This window comes from Amphibalanus amphitrite, unplaced genomic scaffold, assembly GCF_019059575.1.
Source record: "Amphibalanus amphitrite isolate SeventyFive unplaced genomic scaffold, NRLGWU_Aamphi_draft 000166F_arrow, whole genome shotgun sequence".
Taxonomy (NCBI): domain Eukaryota; kingdom Metazoa; phylum Arthropoda; class Thecostraca; order Balanomorpha; family Balanidae; genus Amphibalanus; species Amphibalanus amphitrite.
Genome location: NW_024881661.1, coordinates 276,242 through 299,547, shown reverse-complemented (window position 1 = coordinate 299,547; position 23,306 = coordinate 276,242). Strand labels below are relative to the sequence as shown.

Genomic DNA, 23,306 nt, shown 5'->3' with positions numbered 1-23,306 from the left:
TTATATTCACATTTATTGGGGTATTCAGGGATATGAAGTAGCCTAACACCATTCCAGCAACTACTGGCGAATCCAGAAAGGCGGTCTTGGACGTTGCGAGGGGCATCCCCCAAAAGATTCTCCAAATTCTAAAACCGATGTGCCTCAGATGACCCCCATGACCTCGAATTGATCTCTGTGATGACCCCAAGTTGACCTCTGTGACCTGACGTGTCCCAGATGACCTCCAATTGAGCTCTGTGATGACCCCAAGTTGATCTCTGTAACCTGACGTGTCCCAGATGACCTCCGTGACCTCTAATTGAGCTCTGTGATGACCTCAAGTTGACCTCTGTGACCTGACGTGTCCCATATGACCTCTGTAACCTCTAAGTGACCTCTCTGATGACCCCAAGCTGACCTTTGTGAGTTGACGTGTCCCTGATGATCTCAAATTGAGCTCTGTGATGACCCCAAGTTGACCTCTATGACCTGACGTGTCCCATATGACCTCTGTGACCTCTAAGTGACGTCTCTGATAACCCCAAGCTGACCTCTGTGACCTGACGTGTCCCAGATGATCTCAAATTGAGCTCTGTGATGACCCCAAGTTGACCTCTGTGACCTGACGTGACCCATATGACCTCTGTGACCTGACGTATCCCATATGACCTCCAATTGAGCTCTCTCATGACTCCGTGCTGACCTCTGTGACCTGACGTGTCCCAGATGATCTCCAATTGAGCTCTGTGATGACCCCAAGTTGACCTCTGTGACCTGAGTGTCCCATATGACCTCTGTGACCTCTAATTGACCTCTGATAACCCCAAGCTGACCTCTGTGACCTGACGTGTCCCAGATGACCTCCAATTGAGCTCTGTGATGACCCCTAGTTGACCTCTGTGACCTGACGTGTCCCAGATGACCCCCATGACCTCCAATAGAGCTCTGTGATAACCCCCAAGTTGACCTCTGTGACCTGACGTATCCCAGATGACCCATATGACCTCCAATTGAGCTCTGTGATGACCCCAAGTTGACCTCTGTGACTTGGCGTGTCCCAGATGACCTCCGTGACCTCCAATTGAGCTCTTTGATGACCCCAAGCTGACTCTTGTGACCTGACGTGTCCCAGTTGACCTCCAATTGAGCTCTGTGGTGACCCAAAGTTAACCTCCGTGACCTGACGTGTCCCCAAGTTGACTTCTGTGACCTGACGTGTCCCAGATGACCTCTGTAACCTCCAATTGTGACCTCCAACTTCAACTCTCTTACCTCTCTGTGACTTCAAACTCACTGAACTCATTTCTTCTAAAGCATCGCTTCTAGATGCTCTTTAGCCACGAATTTCCTGTGATCGATCCCAAATTTTATGGCAAATCACGTGAGCGTTAGCGATCACAAGTCACCCCGTTGAGACAAAGCTTCAGAATCAGAGAACATGCTTGACCTGGCTGTCTCATAAGCTTGCAAACCAGAAAGACGAATGTTCCGTTATGCGTGATAGAGTTTTCGACCTTACTGACGTTTACTACGGGATCAGCTGATCGTGTAGCCTTTTAAATTCTCGAGTAAAGCGGGTATTTAAGCCTCGTCGTAGCTACGTTCTGTCGTATCCTCCGACAAACCCCTCTTTCCTCAACATCCCTCCTTTTTCGCTACGACACAACTTGCGACGGGACATGTGTCGTAACTTGCGACGTGTCGTAGATGGACTTGCGACGCCCTGGATCCCCCCGGCCTTATAGGTCCGGGCCGGCGAGTGATAAACGGCCTCTGAGGGCCCAGACCGGCCTCTAAAAGTCCCACACCGGCCTCTGACAGTCAATCAGCCCAGTTGCAGTGGTCGCTAATATAAAACCTCTTAAAAACGTTACAGGCCTGGCTGAGCCTAGCTGGGCCGTTCATGCTGATTTTTATAGGTATATTGAAAAGACTCGCTTTGCACATTTCACGCTTGCTCTTAATGAAAAAGCTGCTGGATGCCTCTGGAATTTGCATGGGTGCCAACGGCTGCGGAGGACAGGGGAACGCGTCAATCAGTTTGAGTTTATGGACGGGACTCTCCCTGAAATTTAACTACTTTTATTTTTGGTTTTGTCTCGATTTTTTTAACCTCTGAGCATGTTTGCGAAAACAAAGTGGCCGAAATCCGAGGAGAAATTGGATTTTGTGGGTGGGTTAGGTTTTAGACCTCTGGGAGCCTGGCCCCCCACTTTCGAAAACGTTCCTACGCCTATGGTGCGACACATGTTTTATGGGTCATTTTACTCATAGAATTCAATAGGCACACTCAATAAGTGATATGGACCACCTCTGGATGAATTTCAGGTCGAGGTCAGGTCAAGGTCAGGTCAAAAGAGTTCAAATTTTGAAGTTGGTTGTTAACCCTCGCCCGCACATGGGGGGGGGTGGTTGCCACCCCCCCCCCCAGGTAGTCTTTCTGCTCTGCACTCAACAATTTTAGAGCTAGAAGGCTGATTTTTCGTATAGCTGCTCCTCTATCCTTTCTTGATGTTCACTGAAAATTTCAAGTTTCTGTGATTTTTGGTTTCGGAGATATGACCTTGTTTTTCAGGTCATGTCATGACCCAAATGGCCAATTCTCAACATCTTGCGCTTGCCATGGGCCTTGTGAGCTTTTGACACCCTGATTTCGGCCGTTTTTGCCAGTCTTACCTCCCACCTATCATGGAACATGTTGTTCGACGATGTACAGGGGTCAAGGTCAGGGTCAAGGTCAACCTAGGTCACCTAAGATAATTGCGTTTTAGGCAAGCTGAATTTACTTTTTGTGAAGTTTTTTGACTGCATTTTTGGTAAAAGCTTCTCAGATCATGATTTCATGTAATATGGACCCAAAAACAATCGGTGCACACATCAGTATACACACAGACACACACAGACATACAAACACATATAATTGACCTTGACCTAACTTGACCTGAAATGACCTCAGCAGCAAAATTCTGGTCGGGTAGTGTGACAAAGGTTTTAGCTGGCTTGGCACCAGAAAACAGCATCGTCATCGGTATTTGATAAGCAGCGCACTTGATATCCAACGGTGACCCAAAACAGCAACATTTTTTAGTTTGACCTGACCTGGAAGGTCAATGACTGACCTGAGAAGGTAAAACTGGGTATCATTGGATTCGTCTCTTCCCAAAGAATCTTTTTGGTCTTTACTGCTAAGCTCTATCTCCAACAGGAACGAAATGGCGCGGGGGGGGGGTGGCAACCACCCCCCCCATGTGCGTTCTAGGATGGGAAAATGGCATGTGCGGGCGAGGGTTAAGGCCTAAAAAGGTGTCTATCTGATGCAGTTTTTCACGGCGAATCGAATGGTGCTATTTTTGTTTCCGTACGAGGTCTAGAACTTCCAAAAAAAATCATTTTGTGTGTCGTGTCGTGACGTCATAAAATCTTGAATAACTCCCACATTTTAGAACTGATTCTTCTAAAAATTGGTATGTATGTGCACATAGACCACTTCTCTGACATATATTCCGGTTTTTCGATACACTCAAAATTTTGGATTTTATCATTATTTTCCCAAAAAAGTCAGTTTTTTGAAAAAATTTGGGCCAAAATTCAAAATTTTCAAAAAACCGAGATAGCCATTTGATAGACAAAGTAGAATTACGTATAACCTTTTTTGTTACGTCTTGATTCCTTTAAAAATGAAGATGTTAGCGGCGTTTGAAATTTTGCCGTTTTTGAGGCGAAAATGGCGAACATGACGTCACTAAAACGTCAATTTCTCAAAAATTTTCCGACGGATTTCGCTCAAATTTTCAGGGAACGTGTCAAATTGATGTGAGAAAAGGTATTGAAAGTTTGGCGGCGCTGCGCGCCGCCGTTTTTGAGATATTGCGAAAATTCGCGAGGGGGGGGTAAAATTTACCCCCCCCCAGCCCCGCGCGGGTTAACCCGCGCCCTGGTGGGGTCTGTTTATAACGCGACCTGGTGGGGGGGGCTATTTTTTGCCCCCCCCCCTCGTATCTCCGAAACTACTGGACGGATCCGCAAAATTCAAACGGCGTTCGAAAGGCCTGTCAGATTTGTCGAAGGAAACCAAATTTCATTGACCTCGGGGTCACCGATGACGTCACAGGTCAGGTCAAAGATGAAATGTTTCACCGTTCACGGGTTTTCTAGGGAATGCGCTATAACACCGAGGAAAACGCATTTTGTCGAGAATCAGCGATAGGGCGTCAGTTGCCTAGTAGATATGTTGCTATTAGAGGTCACTGACAAAACCAGGTCAGGTCACCAAGGGTCACAGGTCAGGTCACATGAGCCCAACTTTACTAAGGTTGTGTGATGCATGTTTTATGGCCAATTTTTCATTTCCAACTCAATGGTGTTGGTTATAAGACTATCAGTACCGCTTAGGTCACTTTCTGGTGAAGTTCAGGTCAAGGTCAAGTCAAGGTGAGGCCAAAAAAGGTCAAATTTTAAAGTTGATAGTTTTGCATAAAATGGGTATTGATTCGATGCAGCTTGTCACGGGGAGTCTAATGGTGGTCTTTGTTTTGCGCTACGGGGTCTAGAATTGCTAAAAATTGAGTTTGAAAATTTGACGTCATCAATTTTGAACAGTTTTTTCGCTATAACTTCGCCAAAAAAAGAGGTATCAATCTCAAATTTGGTATGTGGATGGAAGGCGGTAAGGACTATCACATATATTCCGGTTTTTGCGAAATTCAAAATTTTTTTGGATTTTTCGATCATTATATCTAAAAAAATTATTTTTTGATTTTTGGGGGTCAAAATCCAAAAACTTCAAAAATCCGAGATGACAGTTTTTTAGCCCTGTCAATTCTACAGCTTTTATGTCTTTATCATTTTTCTGTATTTGCAAAGCTATAGGCCTGACAGCTCTTCCCGCGAAACCCTTTTTTGGGTCGAAAACGGCAGAACATGACGTCACTCTGACGTCATTTCCGGCCAACCTATCATAGCCTTTGGAAAAATGTTTGGTCACCATATGTAAAATTGATGTCCGGGAGGGTACTGAAAGTTTGGTGACGATCGGCGCAGCGGTTCTGGAGATATATCGAAAAGTCTGGAGGGGGGGCAAAAAATAGCCCCCCCCCCACCAGGTCGCGGGTTAACGAGGCTAGCAAGCAGCTGTCGGCATCAAAACATCCGACATCATTTCTTGTGCCACTGGTGCTTGCGCACGCGCAGCGGCACCTGCAGCCGGCGGCCAAGGATCGGCGCATTGTCGCCTCGCTGAAGACCAACCTGCGCCTTCGTGTAGAAGGGGAGAAGTTTGCAGGGAAGATCGGCGACGACCACTATATGGCGATGGTCCTGCACCCAAGGTACCGGCGCCTCCAACAGATGTCCTGGCTTACCGAAGAGCACCGTTCAAGGATCCAGGAGCTGGTAAAAGAGAAGACGACGGAAGCGTGCCTGAGACGACTTCAGGAACTGCCGGTGGAGAAGCCGAGTGAGCTGACGACAACGCCGTCGACATCTGGAAGAGAAGAGACGACGGATGGCGCCTTCAGCCTGGCACTGGAAGCCATGTCAGACGACGATGCCGACAACATAGGCGCAGCAAGTGAGGATCAGCCAGAGATGCGCGCCAAAGCAGCCGCGCAACACGAACTTCAGACGTATATGGACGGTAAGGGAGGCCGAGACGTCTCGTCTGGTGCGGACTTACTGCAATACTGGCAGCGCAACGAGATACGGCTTCCCGGCCTCGCGGATCTAGCCAGACAAGTCCACTCGACTCCGGCAAGCAGCGCCAAGGCAGAGCGCACCTTCTCTGAGGCCGGGAGGATCGTCGAGAAGCGCCGGACACGACTCCTCTCGAGCCGCATCGACGATCTGCTTCTGATAAGGGATAACAGGGATCTGCTGCCGTAGAGTCCTGCTCGCACAACCCGCCACTAGCCTGGTGTTTTAGTTATAATTGAGCTGGAGTGCAGTGTGCACTTGCACGTACTGTGAAATGAAGGTGATTTTGTGGCTGTGAATTGCTTTCTTTGTACGTTTTAGGATTATATTAACCCGGTTTACATAGCATATTTGACGAGGCTCTAGCTCGTTAATGTGGCGATAATTTCGATGCAGTGGTCTTCAAATATTTAGAGGGGATCATTTTGTAAATTGTTAAGCACCATAAGCATCTTTTGCAACATCACGGACGGAGATATAAGCTTGCAACAAACCCTATGTAAACGCGTCTCTTGAAAGCGAACGCATGTCCTCGCGCGTGTTGTGTGTGGGTTGTGTAGCTGAAGTTGGGTTGGACAGACAGAAGATGTAAATGTGCTGAGTGCTTGTTGCATTTCTAAGTGCTAAGCGTCTACAACATTGTTTAAATACAATGAATAATTATTTATCAAAAATAGACTGCCTCAAATAAGAAACAATCTACATTCTGGTAGCTGGTTGATCTTTCCTGGAGGCTGGTGAGTCAAGCAAAGTGTATCATGTACCTAACCTTTTTGGCTTGCAGTGTAGAGCTGCAAATATTAACCCTAGAACGCCTAGGGGGGGGGGGTTGTATCAACCCCCCCCCCCCCTGAGGTTTTTTCGAAGTGCACGCTAAACGGCTTGTCGTAGCGGGCTGAAATTTTCAATACCCTCTGGGGCAACCTTTGCGCATCTTTTGCCGAAAAAAAATTGATCGGGTCATGTCAGGTCACGGAGTTATGACGTCATAAGAGGTACAGCCTCCGGCCGACAGTTACCAAACGTGTGCGCCGAATCCCTAGGTTTTCTGCCGGTGATACCCACATTGTTTGATGGATCATGATGAAACTTCCCATGCATGTTGGGGCAAGCATTGGCTATCGTGTGGTGCAAGAAAATTGACCGGGTCAGATCAGGTCACGGAGCTATGACGTCACAAGAGGAACAGCGTCCGGTACTATTTTTGAAAAGCGCCCGAACCACTATTTTGCTAATTCTTGTCACCTCAATGGGAATATGCAGCAATATTAGCTTCTATAGGGAGCAAATGGACCTCCCAAATCCAAAAATACAATCAGATTTCAAAAATTTAAATTTTGATTTTTCGAATTTCTGCCGCCGACTGTGACCTTGCCGACTTCCGGCGCTCCCAACGCGCCATTTTTAGAGCTAGGGAAACGAAATACATACCATACGATAGAGAATTGATCAAGGAACACGATAGTGAAGGTTTCAAGTCGATATCTCCCACCGTTTTGCCGCAATCGCCGCGGAAAGTTGAAAAAGTTTGATTTTTTCGGAAAATTTGACCTTTGACCGGTCATAAGTAGGTCAAATGTTGACCTAGGACCAAAAAATATACCACCAATCGCGAGATCTCGTTGAGAGCAATCCGTTGTTTTTTTCCGCTAAGCTCTACGACCTTCCGTTTCGAAACGCCAGGAGGGGGGTCGTAACAACCCCCCCCCCCCCTGGTCGTTCGTGTTATGAGAAATGGCCTGGTCGTGCGAGGGTTAATTAAAGTAGTAACTTGCCCATAATTACCAACCTTTAATAAACCCATGAGCTATATATGCATATAAAGCATTTTCAACCTAGATGATGCAGCTTCAGCCTTCATACAGGTTGGAAATAAAAGGCTTCAACCTAATTTTTTAAAATGTATCTATGCTTTATATTTCATGTTGATGGTTATTAAAACTTGACTTTGTAAAATATGTCATAGACCTCTGTCTGTAATTGTATACAGTCATAGACCTCTGTAGTCTGTATACAGAGTTACAGACAGAGGTCTATGCTATGAATATGTCTTACTAAGAGAAGGTTGGTTAATGTTTGGTCATGTTTCATCTGTCAGTGCCCAATGGCCAGTGCCATCTGGTATGTCAGCTTTGCGCAAGTTTGTAGTTTTAATGTTTTTGGGCATAATACATTCTGAGACATGTAGAATTATTTTTATAACATATTTATGTAAATATCTTAAAACATGCTGTATTCGGTACAAAGTCGGTATTTTTTCTGGGTTTGCCCAAGTCGGTTTGGTATCGGTATTCATACAGTACTTTGGGTTGGTATCGGTTCGGTATTGGGTTCCAAATTTTCTGAAATTGACATCACTAGTACGCAACGAACTTAACCTAACACCACAAGGGGTCGCCTCCAGATCTCGAGAACGGCTGGACCGATTGCGCTCAAATTTGTCACATGACTAGAGGCCGGCGAGAAGGTTGCCTTACCAAAGTTAGTTGGGACCCATATTGCACGTGCTCACGTGCAAGGTGCCGCTCCCACATCTGAAGAACGACTGTGTCGATTGCAATCATATTTGGTACATTGCAAGAGACCAGTTGGTAGGGTGCCGTGCACCGAGGAGCCTGTAGCTCCGCGCGTGCTCACGTGCGCACGTGCGCACCCATCTGTCATATCTCAGGAAAGGGACGGACCGATTACAATGAAATCTGGTGTATGATTGGATGCTGACCGTGTATGAGTATTTCCAAGTCGACGAAGGTGTGATAATGCACGTGCGCACGTGCACGAGCACATCCAACATTAACAGCTTAAAAACTGGAAGGCCGATTTCGATCCAATTTGCCGTGGGATTAGGGGATAAGACAACAAATTGCATTGACTGTGTGCATCAGAATAAGTGTGAATATGCACAACCCATTTTTTAGAGCTGAAAAATGAGCACGCTGGTGGTGATCAGATTCGGTTCATGATCGATAGCGTAGCTCACTCAGGCTGGGTAGTACGCTCGTCGCTCAGGTCAGGTATATACCTGACCTGACTGAAATCCCCAGTCTGAGCGAGCTACGCTATCGATTATGACCCGAAGCTGATCACCACTGCAGCCTCTTCCCGTTTTTCAGCTATAAAAATGGGTTGTGCATCTTCATATGTGCATACTCACACCCATTATGATGCACACAGTCAATTCACTTTGTCATCTTATCCCTTAATCGCACGGAAAATTTGATCGAAATCGGCCATCCAGTTTTTAAGCTGTTGCTGTTGGGTGTGTACTTGCGCACATGCATATTCAGTGCTGGAACACAATTAATCCTCGCCGGCCGAGGGGGGGGGGGGGCGGGTGCCGCCCCCCATAGGGTTTTTTCGCGATAGCTCCGAACACGCTGGCGATAGAGAGCTGAAACTTGGCATACCTGACCTTTGATCCAAGCCGCATCTTTTGACACCAACCGCATTTTTGGGTCAGGTCAGGTCACTGACCTATGACGTCATAAGTGAACCTCTGCACGGTCTTCAGATGTCGCAACTTCGCAACGCCCTCACTGCCAGAGGAGATGTCACAGGGAAATGAAACTTGCAGGATCTAGTATCCATTATGAGTCTCACAACTTGTATATCTCGGATTTTTCCTAAAGGTCTATGAGGTCAGGTCATTTTCGTGACCTCACCATTATAAGTCAATGGGGAAAAATGAAAACTGTTATTCTGGCGCCGGGAATGATCTCCATCTATCTCAAGCACACAGAATCGTGATTTGATGCACTCCTTGCAAGGTTAGATGCGTCACTTTTGCAATGTTGACCTTGTGTGACGTCATTTATGACGTCATCAAGGTCATATTAGTTTTTCGTCAATAACTCCTGATCAAATTGAGCTAGCGAGTCGGGGAAGCCACCAATGGACTCTGGAAGACCTGCCGAATCGAATGATATGCAACTTGAACTCTTTCGACCAACTTCGTGACCTTGGGGTGCTGACCTGACCTTGACCTGAGGTCAACACCCCAAGTTGACCTGACCCGAACAAAAAGTATATCATTCGACGCGCCTGAGCGAGGCGAACACGATGCTGCCAAAATCGCGGCTCTGCGGCCGTTTTTTGCGAAGTTATTCACCAAAAACTGAACCGTACCTTGGGGCACTTGACCTGACCTCAGAGGTCACCGGTTGACCTAGGACCTTAAAATCGGGTACCAATCTCTGCGTCTCGTAACGGCGCACACGCTCGTTTTTTCCGCGACGCGCTAGCTCCACCAGGGGCGAAACGGCGAGGGGGGTCGTACCCGCCCCCCCCCCCCCCTCGGCCGGCGCGTATGTAGAAAACCAATAGGTCCGGCGAGGGTTAATGCACTTTGTTATTTCCGAATCGCACACCAGTTTTTACTGAGATCGGCTTGTCCGTTTTTAGCTGTAAATATGGGGTGTGCGGTGCGCACGTGCGCACGTCCATTATCACACCTTCGTCGACTTAGAAAAACTCATACACGGTCAGCATCCAATCACACACAAAATTTCATTGTAATCGGTCCGTTCGTTCCTGAGATATGACAGATGGGTGTGCACGTGCGCACGTTAGCACACGCAGAGCTACAGGCTCCTCGGTGCACGGCACCCTACCTATTGGTCTCTTGCGATGTGCCAAATATGATTGCAATCGACACAGCCGTTCTTCAGATGTTGGAGCAGCACCTTGCATGTGCGCACATGCAATATGGGTCCCAACTGACTTTCGCAAGGCACCATTCTCGACGGTCTCTAATTGTGTGACAAATTTGAGCGCAATCGGTTCAGCCGTTCTCAAGATCTGGAGGCGACCCCTGCACGTGCGCACGTGCATTACCTCACCTACATCGACTTAGAAAAACTCATACACATTCAGCATCCAATCACGCACCAAATTTCATTGCAATCGGTCACTCCGTTCCTGAGATATGACAGAGGGGTGTGCACGTGAGCACGTGAGCACGCGCAGAGCTACAACCTACCCGGTGCACGGCACTCTACTTACTGGTCTCTTGCGAGGTGCCAAATTTGAGCGCAGTCGGCCCAGCCGTTTTCGAGATCTGGAAGCGGCACCCTGCACGTGCGCACGTGCAATATGGGTCCCAACTGACTTAAGCACGGCACCCTTCTCACCGGTCTCTAATCGCGTACCAAATTTGAGCGCAATCGGTCCAGCCGTTCTCGAGATCTGGAAGCGACCCCTGCACGTGCGCACGTGCAATAGCACCCCAACCATGACATACGGATATGCATTGCCCGGTGGGTGCCTACTGCCTACATGAATGCCAAGTCTCAGCGAAATCGCCCCAGTAGTTGCTGAGTTACTGTAATGGGAACAAATTTAACACCCCCTCTGTTTTTTTGCACTTTGCACGTGCAGCGGGGGTCACTCACGTGCACCAAGAGTATCCAATGTTTGTTAGAAGGGATACAGCTACTCTACAAAAGTTTCCGCAAGTCAATCGCCCCAGTGGCTACTGAGATATAGGCCTCTCAAAATTGTTACTCCAGCAGAACAACTTAAACACCCCGACTTTTCACGTGCCACGTGCCACGACGGTCACCTGAATGCATCACGATAAGTGAATTGCGGGGCAGAAAGGATGGAGCTACCCAACAAAAAAGACCGCAGGCGAATCGGCCCAGCGGTTGCTGAGATATCAGCCTCTCAAAATACTGATTAAAAATCCGTCATTAAAAATAAGAGGCCAAAGTGGCCTCTTATTTTTCGCGCCAAAAACGAGTGTCCAATCCAGGTAGTTCATGTAATCTATGACATTATCTATGGGTGGGGAAGTGCGGAAAGGATGAAAAAATGACAAGTTAAATCGCACTCCCATTGCCTTTTACTGGAACGGAGCTGATTACCTACCTACTGCAGCATCATAAGTAACTACTGTTTAAATATTTAACTTACTAAAATAACTACATAAGTAGGTAACTTTTTTTAAATAGATAAATCAAAAATTTCGCTCGAACAGGAGCACGTAATGCTTGGATGAGTCCTAATTATGGCAGAAAATACTACTTCAGGACTAATGTCTGTCAAATAAGATAAGTTTTCCTCTTATTATTATGCTAGAAAAAGTAGGACGTATTCACGAAACGTAAAATTAGGAATTTCTCGCAAATCACCTAAACCAATGCGGTGCACTGCCCATACCTGCACTTCTGTTGACGTCACGCTGCCAAAAGACTGTCAGCTGTCGCTTTAGACCTTTTCATATTTCTGATATCGGGGTGGGCGGTGTTCCCCAGAGGGCGGTGTTCCCCCATCTTCCCCTAGGTAAGTACCTAATACCTAGACTCTTTATCTTGTGGGCATCTTATACAATGTATCCCTACACTTCATTGACATTTGTCTTTTGATGCTGATCTTTCGCATAAATACAGATACCTAAAACACGTTTTTATTTTTCCAATTCCTCAACTCAATCATCAGTTGATCAGCAGAGCGGCAGCACCAGCAGAACACCGGCGATCAGGGCGCCACCTGTAGTCGGCCGGGCTTCTTTCCGACTCCCACCAGACTCGGCCAGGTGGCAGCACCGTCCGTCGCCGCAGTGGTACAGACCTTCTGAGCAAGTGACTTCAAGGGTGGCCCATGACACGCCCGGTATGTCTCTCCTTATCTCCCTGTGTGTCCAAGTGCACAGATGACGTCACACGAAGGGGCGGAGTCGGGGGCGGAGCCTAGCGCAACGGCCGCCATAGTTGAATTTGTTTTATAAGAATATAATCTATATTTTGGCTTTCAGTCAATTGTTATCGATAGTTTTATGAACGGGTAGCTGTAATATAAGTGATTTTTAAAGAAAAAACACATATTCTACTTGCAATTTCGATTTGAGTCCGACCCTCGCCTAGATTCGAACGCATGACCTTTGGATCACGGTGCAAGCATCCTAACCACTAAACTACCGCGGTCCCCCTCCCCGGTAGGCCTTAGTGCAACCGGGATGCAAAATTAAAAAAAAACGGCGAAGAGGCCGGCGGAAGGGAGGCTGCGGAGGCAAGGGGGCTTTATTACGAATTTTCGGAAAAACTAATGGGTTTAGTGAAAAACTGCTCTTGGATAATTCAAAGAAAAATGTCTCGTCTTTCCGATGATGCACTTAGTTTTGTGCTAGCTCCAACAGAGTTTGTTCTACAGCGCTTCAAAAATCGCCCATTTACATGGGACTCAAACGGGGCTTCAAGACTTGCCCCCAGATGACGTCACAAGCTGACGTCACGATCAGGTAGAATCGCCGGACGACCCTACCTGGTCGTCCACGTCCAGGTACCACCTTGTCCGGCCACCATCAAGGTGGCGTTTGTTTGAGGAGCAGCGGCCAGCCCGGTAGTCTGCGCTGTTGCATGTGCTAATATTTGATCACTGGTCAGCAGAAGCAGCACCAGACTCGTCTGTGAGAAACAGCAAGCAGCCGAGATTGTCAGTTGGGATTATGTAGATATTCATTAGCCAATAACTGCTGGCAGCTGAAATATACGATCGTATATAGGTATCGGTAAGCGAAGCAAGCACACAGTACCAGTAGGTATACTAGGTAACTCACCATCAGCCATTTCAGTATCTTACCTAGCGTAGGCGGCGGAACGAGGGGGCACCGGGGCGCTGTGGCCCCCTTTGATTTTGACATTTTAACATTATCACTATGGGCGTTGCATGGAAAGAGTGGGACCAAAAGTCGGCAGTGCCTCCCCCCCCCCTTCATTGAAGGTGTTTCGCCGCCACTGTTACCTAGTTACCTACTATGGAAGTTTAATAGCAATTGAAACATTTCGAAGTCATTGATACGGCAGATGCAATGTCATTGGCATTGCCTATGTCACTAAAATAACAAAAAGAGGGAGACATCCTTTTAATTTCTCATAGCATGGTCTTCAAAAAGCATCCATGTAAATATTCCCATTGCGTTACATGGTTTACGAGAAGAATGATTGAGTATAGTCGAACAGCCGACCTGAATTATCATATCAGTTTTTTTTTGTCATTTGATGCGGATTGCGGGCTATAAAAAACCTACTCACCAGTCGTCCTGTCCACTGGTATCTAGCAACGTTGTTAAGCTTCATATTCCCGTCACCGGCTAGAACGTCCCACTGATCGACCCAACTGCCCCACTGCACTGCCGAAACCAGCTCCAGATGAGTGACTAACTCAGATAGCAGCGCATCCTGGATCGGCTGCTATCCGTGCCGGGTGCAGTGCCACCGGAACGACGTCAGTCACGGAGCTGAGACCGATTGTGACGCAAATGTGATATAGTTATTTTTCATGTGAATATGATTCACAGTGACGAACAACTATTGCAAGCATACCCCTACAGATGTTTTAAAACAGTGCTTATATTATCATCCCTTTAGCATACAACGAATGCGCTTTATGCTAACGGCAGATTACAGGGTGTCCCAAAATTAATGTCACACCCTCCCACAACCTTTTTGTTTTACTTGCCTTCTACGGCGCAATTTCAATATAATTTCCCGGGTACTGGCTTCCATACCATATTGGCAATATTCTAGTCACGTGACCTTCGTATTTGTGTGACCATGACCGGTCAAGGGGTGTACGGAGGTCATTTCCGGGGTAGTACTCGGCGCGCGCGTACCAGGTGTCCAGGGAAGCAAAGCCGCACAGCAAATAGTCCAACAGCGGGGAACTCGGCATAGTTGCCGGCTGTATGACCCACGACCAGGTCGCCGAGCCACTGGGCATGAGTTGCCGCACGCTTTGGCGCTGGTTGTCACGGGACAGAAGCGGATAGACGCTTAATTAACCCTCGCCCCACTGGGGGGGGGGGGATATTCATAGGCATCAATTTGACACCTTGTGTCAAAATATGAACTTCGTAGGTACCATAAGTCCGCCGAAAATAACGTCAGAGTGACGTCATGTTCGGCCGATTTCGACGCAAAACATTGAACCACGGCAATCGCTCCCAAGGGCTCAGTTTTGAAGCTAGATCCAATTTCTTTGCATAAGAGGACTCACAATAGACTGCGCTATCAAACTACCATCTCGGATTTTCGAAATGTTGAAAATTATGAAAATCATTTATAATAAAATTCAAAATTTATATTTTATCTTTTATCAAAAAGTTCTTGACTTTTCCAAAAACTGGAATATATGTGGTAGAACACATGCTTATGACGTACTCAAGCAAGTTTCAGCTAAATATCTTCAAAAATGGCCAAGTTATACGCATTATTGCAAAAAAAATAACAATTATAAATTTTTCAAATTAATTTTTCAGTACGTATTTGACATCTTACACCAAAAAAATAGCACCATCGTGTTGCTGAGCTCAACCTGCATCCAATACACACCTTTTTTGTTGAAAAATTATAACTTCAAAATTTGACCTTTTGACCTGAAAGTGACCTAAGCTAAATTTAACTCAAAATGACCTCAAATGACACAAACGACATCAAATTCGAAATCTATGACCTAAATGGACCATAAAACATGTGTTACGTGACCAACGTATGATATAATATTTCCGTGACATGTGATAACCTGACCCTGACCTGAAAATCAAAGTACAAGTTTGGTACCCTCAGGGTATCTAAAGTATCTTAACGGGTGTGTAAACAAAAAATGAGCTTGATTTGACTTGTAAGAGGGCGGCCAGAACCCAAAATGTGAACAAGCCAAAATGGTAATAATTTTTACTTTGACCTGACCTGTGACGTCATCGGTGACCTCAAGGTCAATGAAATTAGGTTTCGTTCGACAGTTTTTCCGGGGCTATCCGACGCCGTTTGAACTTGACAATCAACCCAGTAGTTTCGGAGTTAGAAGGGGGGGGGCTATGAAGAGCCCCCCCCCCCCAGTAGGGGGCGTTATACGCAGACCCCAGTGGGACGCGGGTTAAGATCCGATTATTTGTTTGCTTAAGTAGGTCAGAGGTCAGGTCAAGGTCAGGTCAAGGGTACAAAATGCAAGTTTCTACAGTATGGGCCTTGCACCGTAGCTGCCGAAGAATGGACTGAGACTGATTGTCCAAAACGTGTTCTTAGGCTATCAAGACAATATTCGTTGCATACAATATCATGCAAAGGTCAAGGTCAAGGTCAGGTCAGGTCACCAAAAATGAAATATAGAAAAGGTCATGTGCGACACATGTTTTATGGGCCATTTTATTCATATAATTCAATAGGCACACTCAATAAGCGATATGGACAACATCTGGATGAATTTCAGGTCGAGGCCAGGTCAAGTTCAGGTCAAATCAGGTCAAATTTTTAAGTTGGTTGTTAAGACCTAACAAGGTGTCTATGTGATGCAGGTTTTTATAGCTAATCGAATGGTGCTATTTTTGTTTCCGTACGAGGTCTAGAACGTCAAAAAATCATTGTTTTTGAAAAAATTGTGTGTCGTGACGTCATAAAAGTTTGAATAACTCCCTTATTTTTGAACTGATTCTTCTAAAATTTGGTATGTAGGTGCACATGGACCACTTTTCTGACACTTTTTCCGGTTTTTCGATACACTCACTATTTTGGATTTTATAATGATTTTCCCAAAAAGTCAGTTTTTTTAAGAAAAAAAATTGGCCAAAATCCAACGTTTTCAAAAAACCGAGATAGCTATTTGATAGACAAAGTAGAATCACGTATAACCTTTTTGTTACGTCTTGATTCCTTGACCCGCGCCCCAGTGGCGGTCTCAGCCAACTTTGCCCTAGTGGGGGGGGGGGGGGCACATGTTACCACCCACCTCTAACTCAAAAACTAAGAGGGCTAGAAAGACGCGGTAAAAAGCAGTCGATAGCTCTCAATGAGTACGTTTGAAAGTATTTCGGTCATTTTTCACCTTAGAGCAATATTGGGGTCACTGGAGGTCATCAAAGGTCAAAATTTGCCAAATGTCAATATATTTCTCAGAAAACATGCATTTATCTCAGGAACTATGATAGCTAAACATGGTGTGTCAAAAGTGGAAATAGCCGGTGCGCCGTCTGGCAACCCGGCAGCCCGCCGCCATAGGGAAATTCATGCTTTTTGTCGCTTTTTCGCTCCCTATGAGTCACTTGATCTAATTAGAGCTTAACTAGGAACGAGGCGGGTCACTTGGACGTATTCGGGAGCCGAATACGGTGTTTTGGAGCCAATACCTGGGAAACCCTGCCCGCCCAATGCGAGTTTTTAAGAGTCTGCATGCCCAAATTAACGTTGAGCGCGGCCGTTTTCGGTCGGTTTTCCCCGACCTTGTGGCGAAATCGCCTTATTTATTCAACCAGGATGGCCTAATTCGCTTAACTAGGAATGAGGCGTTGAAGAGAATTATTCAAGGAATAGAGCTGTGCAAAAATATTTTTTGTATTGTTAAAACTGTATCCGCCCTCGAACGATAAATATTGTTGACCCATCAGAAACACATCACCTGGAATGCGTTTGGACTTGGCTGGATCTAATATTAGCGAGTATCTGCTAATGCAGTTTCTTGGCTTGCATAGTACGCACACAAGCATACATACTTCCTGCCCTTGGTTATTCCTCAATTGAATGAAAATTTTGCTGTAATAACTATTCCAAGCAGTTAACAGGTTTTAGTGCAGTGCCAATTCGGAACCGTTCAGCGCCGCCAGTCTCCCAGGCGGCGCGTAACGGCTGCCGCCGGCCGCCGCGCCGTCGCTCTGGCAGGGTGTTTGATTTCATATCTCTGTTGCTAGAAAAGTTGTGGACCGATTTACTTGATTCTTGCATGAAAAGATCCGCCATTCAATTCTTAGCAGATAACGAAAATTTGACGTCAATTGCACGATCCGCTGCCCATATTGTGGTACTGCCATCTATTGACAAGGCTGGCGAACTAAAGCCGGGCGGCTATTTCCACTTTTGACACACCATGAAAAACGCATGAAAATGCAATCGATAGCTTTTGAACTCTTCTTTTGATAAGGTTTTTTATCAAAATTGACCTTAGGTCAACGGTTTAGCCTCCAGGGGCAAAAACTCCAAAAATAGCTGTTTTTACTTAATGTGTTTTTCGACAATAACTTTTGACTTAAAATAGCCACAATATTTCTATTGCCAGAATCGCGTTCCTCTCGCCGAGACGCGTCGAATGAACTATAATTTTACCTTGAAAGGTCAACTTGAAAATTTGACCTCAGGTCAAGGTCATGACCTGACCGAAAAAGGTCATGTTGCATATCATTCGATGCGTCTCAACAGGACAAACACAATGAGACCATCCCCAGCGTCTTATCTCTTTCCGATCGAGAGTTATTGGCAAAAACCTGTTTGTAGCCTCAAATGACCTCGGATGACCTTTCTAGAGGCTATCAGCAAAAAAGACACCTTGTTTGTCACGGGTGGTCCAAATCATTGTAATTCTGAAATATTTGGACTGTTCCTATGCGTACACACGGATCTAGAGGCATTTTCATTTTTCTCCATTGACTTATCCCTCGCCCATGTAGGGGGGGGGGGGTTGGTGCAACCCCCCCCCCCTGAGGTTTTTCTTAGCTACACGCCGAACCGTTTCAGATAGCCTGCTCAAATTTTCAGTACCCTATGGGGCATCCTTTGCGCAACTTTTGGTATTTTTTTGTCAAGGTCATGTCAGGTCACGGAGTTATGACGTCATAAAGGGAACAACCTCCGGCCAGATTTACGCTAAATTGGAGATTGCTTCACATTGGTATAAATGCCGACTGACCTGACACACTGATGGATTGTTTTAGAATCATAACTGGCTGATTTGACATTGGCACAATGTCCGTTGACCTTTTCAAGGTTACTAAAGGTCAAGGTCAGGTCAGTGACCTCGGTTGACCTGTAATGACTTCTTGCACTTGTATGCCTTTTCGGGGTATTTTGATGCCCTGAATTCGAATTTGCTATCCATTTCAGGCATCGTCGGTTGTTTCTTGTAGTTCATTTTGGGTCAGGGTCAGGTCAGTGACGTCACACGCCTGACGTGACCCAATGCACAAATGACCTTGCAGACTTCCGATGCTCCCAACGCATCATTTTTAGAGTTATGACATCGAAATACACACCAAACGATAGAGAATTGATCAAGGATCACGATAGTGAAGGTTTCAAGTCGATATCTCTCACCGTTTTGCCGCAATCGGCGCGGAAATCTGAAAAAGTTATATTTTTCAGAAAATTTGACCTTTGACCTGTCATAAGTAGGTCAAATGTTGACCTAGGACCAAAAAATATACCACCAATCGCGAGATCTCGTTGAGAGCAATCCGTTGTTTTTTTCCGCTAAGCTCTACGACGCTCCGTTTTCAAACGCCAGGGGGGTCGCACCAACCCCCCCCCCCCCCTGCATGGGCGAAGGTGGCAAAACACCGTTTACGGGCGAGGGTTATAATTGTAAGGTCACGCCACTGACCTGACCTTAGGTCACGGATATAAGAAATCCGAGATATACAAATTATAGGCTCTCATAACATCATGCAATCCACCAAGTTTGAAACCTTTCTGACAAACATTGTAGGCTGGACATGATTGCAAACTTTTTTAGACTTAGCCAGTTGACTTGACCTGGTGACCTGACCTGACATGACCTGGGGCAAAAAATTTCACATATTGTCCAAAATTGATGTACTTAAAGCTACCCCAAGCGGTGCGGCGCTACGCGCCGCGGTTTTTTATTAACCTTCGCCCCAGTGGGGGGGGGGGGGCATATGTTACCACCCTGTGGCGTTTTTTGCGTGTGAATAAAAAACCGCGGCGCGTAGCGCCGCACCGCTTGGGGTAGCTTTAAGTACATCAATTTTGGACAATGTGTGAAATTTTTGACTCCAGGTCATGTCAGGTCAGGTCACCAGGTCAAGTTAACTGACCAAGCCTAAAAAAGTTTGCAATCATGTCCAGCCTGCAGTGTTTGTAAGAAAGGTTTTAAACTTGGCGGATTGCATGCTGTTATGGGCGCCTACAATTTGTATATCTTGGATTTTTTATATCCGTGACCTAAGGTCAGGTCAGTGGCGTGACCTTTCCATTACAAGTCAATGGAGAAAAATGAAAATGCCTCTAGATCCGTGTGTACGCATAGGAACAGTCCAAATATTTCAGAATCACAATAATTTAGTCCACTCGTGATGACCAAGGTGTCATTTTTGCTGATAGCCTCTAGAAAGGTCATCCGAGGTCATTTGAGGCTACAAACAGTTTTTTGCCAATAACTCGCGATTGGAAAGAGATAGAACGCTGGGGATGGTCTCATTGTGTTTGTCCTGTTGAGACACATCGACTGATATGCAACATGACCTTTTCCGGTCAGGTCATGACCTTGACCTGAGGTCAAATTTTCAAGTTGACCTTTCAAAGTTAAATTATAGTTCATTTGACGCGTCTCGGCGAGGGGAACACGATTCTGGCAATAGAAATGTCGTGGCTTTTTGTAGTCGAAAGTCATTGTCGAAAAATCCTTTTCGTAAAAAACAGCTATTTTTTTAGTTTTTGCCCTCTGGAGGCTAAATCGTTGACCGGAGGTCAATATTGATTATGACCTTTTCAAAAGAAGAGTTCAAAAGCTATCGCTTGCTTTTCCATGCGTTTTTCTAGCTACCATAGTTCCTGAGATAGCGGCATGTTTTCTGAAAAATATAATGACAATTGGTAAATTTTGACCTTTGATGACCTCTGGTGACCCCAATTTTGCTCTAAGGTGAAAAATGACCGAAATACTTTCAAACGTACGCATTGAGAGCTATCGACTGCTTTTTACCTCGTCTTTCTAGCCCTCTTAGTTTTTGAGTTAGAGGTGGGTGGTAACATATGCCCCCCCCCCCCCCCCCCCCCACTAGGGCGAAGTTGGCTGAGACCGCCACTGGGGCGCGGGTTAACACGCGAAAAACGCGACAGGGTGGTAACATATGCCCCCCCCCCCCACTGGGGCGAAGGTTAAAAAATGAAGATTTTAGCGGCGTTTGAAATTTTGCCGTTTTTAGGCGAAAATGGCGGACATGACGTCACTTAATCGTCATTTTCTAAAAAAAAAACAATCCGACGGATTTCGCTCAAATTTTCAGGGAACGTGTTTAATTGATGTATGATAACTGATAAGGCACTGAAAGTTTGACGTCGCTGGAGCAACGCGTTATAAGTTATTGGCGAAAAACGGGAGGGGGCAGATTCTGCCCCCCCCCCCCCCCCCATCGGGACGCGGGATATGGTACTATTGTCGCAAATAACGCTAGGTATAACTAATTTGTGGTCTGATTTGTTGAGAGGAAATATATTGAGTCACAGTCCAAGTGCAAGATGTGCAAAAACAATCTCGAGTATATCATAAGTGCACTTAATATGAGACAAGCATAAATACTGCATCGATATTTGCTTACTTTCGCACGCAACCACACGATGTCCCATTTCGACATGTTAGGTAACAAGTTTTGTAATAGATCGAAATCCTTCATAATCGGTTATCAGACTACACCTTTTATACGGCCTTGGACTGCACTGACCGCATGTAATAGCTGCGGATAGGTAGGTATAATGACATGCGACCAGAATATCTTGGACATTTTTCTCGCACGGCGACCTTTACTCTATCTTAGGATCTATGAAAATGTCAGTAATAAGTGAAGGCAGTTGGCATCAGGGTTGTTAAAAACCCAGGGTTTTTGGTGAAAAACCCAAAAACCCTGGGTTTTTGCAAAAACCCAGGGTTTTTCATGGGTTTTTGGTGGGTTTTTGGTGTTTTTGGTGGGTTTTTTCGTGTTTCTAGGGGATCTTTGCTCGCTATCGCTACGCATGGAAATGATTGATACGGTTGGCGATGAAATATGAACTCGAGTGGTGTTTTGCCTGAGCCGATTGGACGTGTAAAAGTTGAGATATACGCGAAAATCTGTTCAAACTTACAAAAGTTTTTGGTACTGGTTTAGTATTTGCAAACATATTTGGTATTTGTAATAGTATTTGGTACTTGCAAACGTACTTGGTACTTGTTTGGTCTCTACATCGAGCTTTTTGGTCAATTTGGTCTTATTGGTCATTTTGGCCTTTTTGGTCTTTTTGGTCATTTTGGTCTTTTGGTCATAACGGTCTTTTTGGTGTTCGGGCTGTTAAAGTGCTTGGTCGGGTATAGATCCAGGTTCGCAGGCCTTGTTTATCATTTCTTGCTGGGATTAAAAACGTCTCTGGCATGGCCGGCACTCGTCGATGACGTCACGGTCACTTCTGTCTTCATCATTCAGCTTTGTGTCATTTCTTGCTGGAAAAAGTGACAGACACGGGGTTCGCGGGGTTCGCAAAACACGTTTTTTTTTGCAAAAACCCACCCTGGGTTTTTGCTTTCAATTACCCACCCAAAAACCCAAAAAACCCAGTGGGTTGGGTTTTTGCTCGTAACAACCCTGGTTGGCATGCATGATCAAATGCGAATCTTATCCCGAGTATAACAGCAGTTGAAATGCATAGTAATCAGCATTACAAATCAGCCGAAACAGTCATCTCAAGATCATTTTGAATCGGTCCAGAGACATGTTTTCGTTATTCGTTGTTGTTTTGCAGACATGGATCGAGATTCTGGATAATTATAGTTGCTTTGGTAGGTCATTTACCACAATCCTAGGTTTATCGTTTTTCAAGAGCTGCATAAAATATTCGTGCTTTAGGGGAGAGAGGTCATATTGCGCCACCTTAAGGATATTGGCCTATTGCGGCTAAAGTTGACCAGCTGTCATGTTTGATGATATCTCAAATTGTACCTCAGTTATTTTGGCATCAAATAACAACTCCCAATTTGTATCACACCCAGAAAAATTAACAAGGGAAAAGCTTTCCGGCACATCTGCAAAGGGCGCATTTACGGACTCCCCCATCAAAAAGCGCCCATGCCTCTCATGCAAAAGCGCCCTATTAAAAACAACGGTTTGCCACCTAACTAAGTAGCGTATTTGAACGTGTCAGCCCATTAACCATTTATGCTGTGAAGGCTAAGGTAATGGTAAGGTGAGCGCTCTAATAATCTAAGTGTTCAATGAAATGTGTCCCAACCACCAGATGCTGTTTCTCTGGGTTGAAGAATAGGGCGCAAATAGGGTGGGCGCAATTACGAATGGAACACATTTTTCATGAGCTTCAAATATGGCGACGACAGCGAAGCCACGGTGGTGATAAACTTCCAAAACTACCATTAAACGAGCAATTAACAATTATTATTAGTTGAATCACTATCTCTAAGATAAACCATGACACTAGCAAAGGTCGAAATAGGCTGTTTCGCGTAAGAAAATAGAGGAAATCACAAAAAATGGTATGCGAGAAAGCTGAGACACCTCACCTGCCCCCGTGGACCGGAATAAGAGCGAGTTATTGGTGGTGAAGTAAATGCACACATTCGAGTATTCGTTCGAATCGCATTTTGGGCAGGAGGAAGGTGTGGCGCATTTAAGAACATGGCGCAATATGACCTCTCTCCCCTATTATGTTTCGAATCATTGTGGTCGCATCTGCGTTGTATTTGCTTCGATCAGCTGTAGGTAGGTATGTCTTATTCTCAACATGCTTTTTACATATTTACACTAAGTCATTATTGAACACAAAACCTCGATGTAGGTAATATAATTTGAATATCTAAAATGTTATTTAAATTTTCAAATGTAGTTATGCATATGACTGCTATTCATGTTCAGTTGAATTAGTGACGCTGGA

General features: G+C 45.5%; 1 protein-coding gene across 1 annotated transcript; it reads right to left on the bottom strand.

The window, feature by feature from the left end:
- Positions 1–12,063: 12,063 nt before the first annotated feature.
- LOC122383528 lies at positions 12,064–13,824 on the bottom strand. Its single transcript, XM_043370040.1, has 3 exons — positions 13,704–13,824; positions 12,934–13,076; positions 12,064–12,305 (listed from the first exon to the last, which is right to left on the bottom strand). The coding sequence occupies exons 1-3, from the start codon at positions 13,746–13,748 to the stop codon at positions 12,116–12,118; spliced, it is 378 nt and encodes a 125-aa protein (XP_043225975.1). The 5' UTR covers positions 13,749–13,824; the 3' UTR covers positions 12,064–12,115.
- Between the last annotated feature and the right edge of the window lie 9,482 nt (positions 13,825–23,306).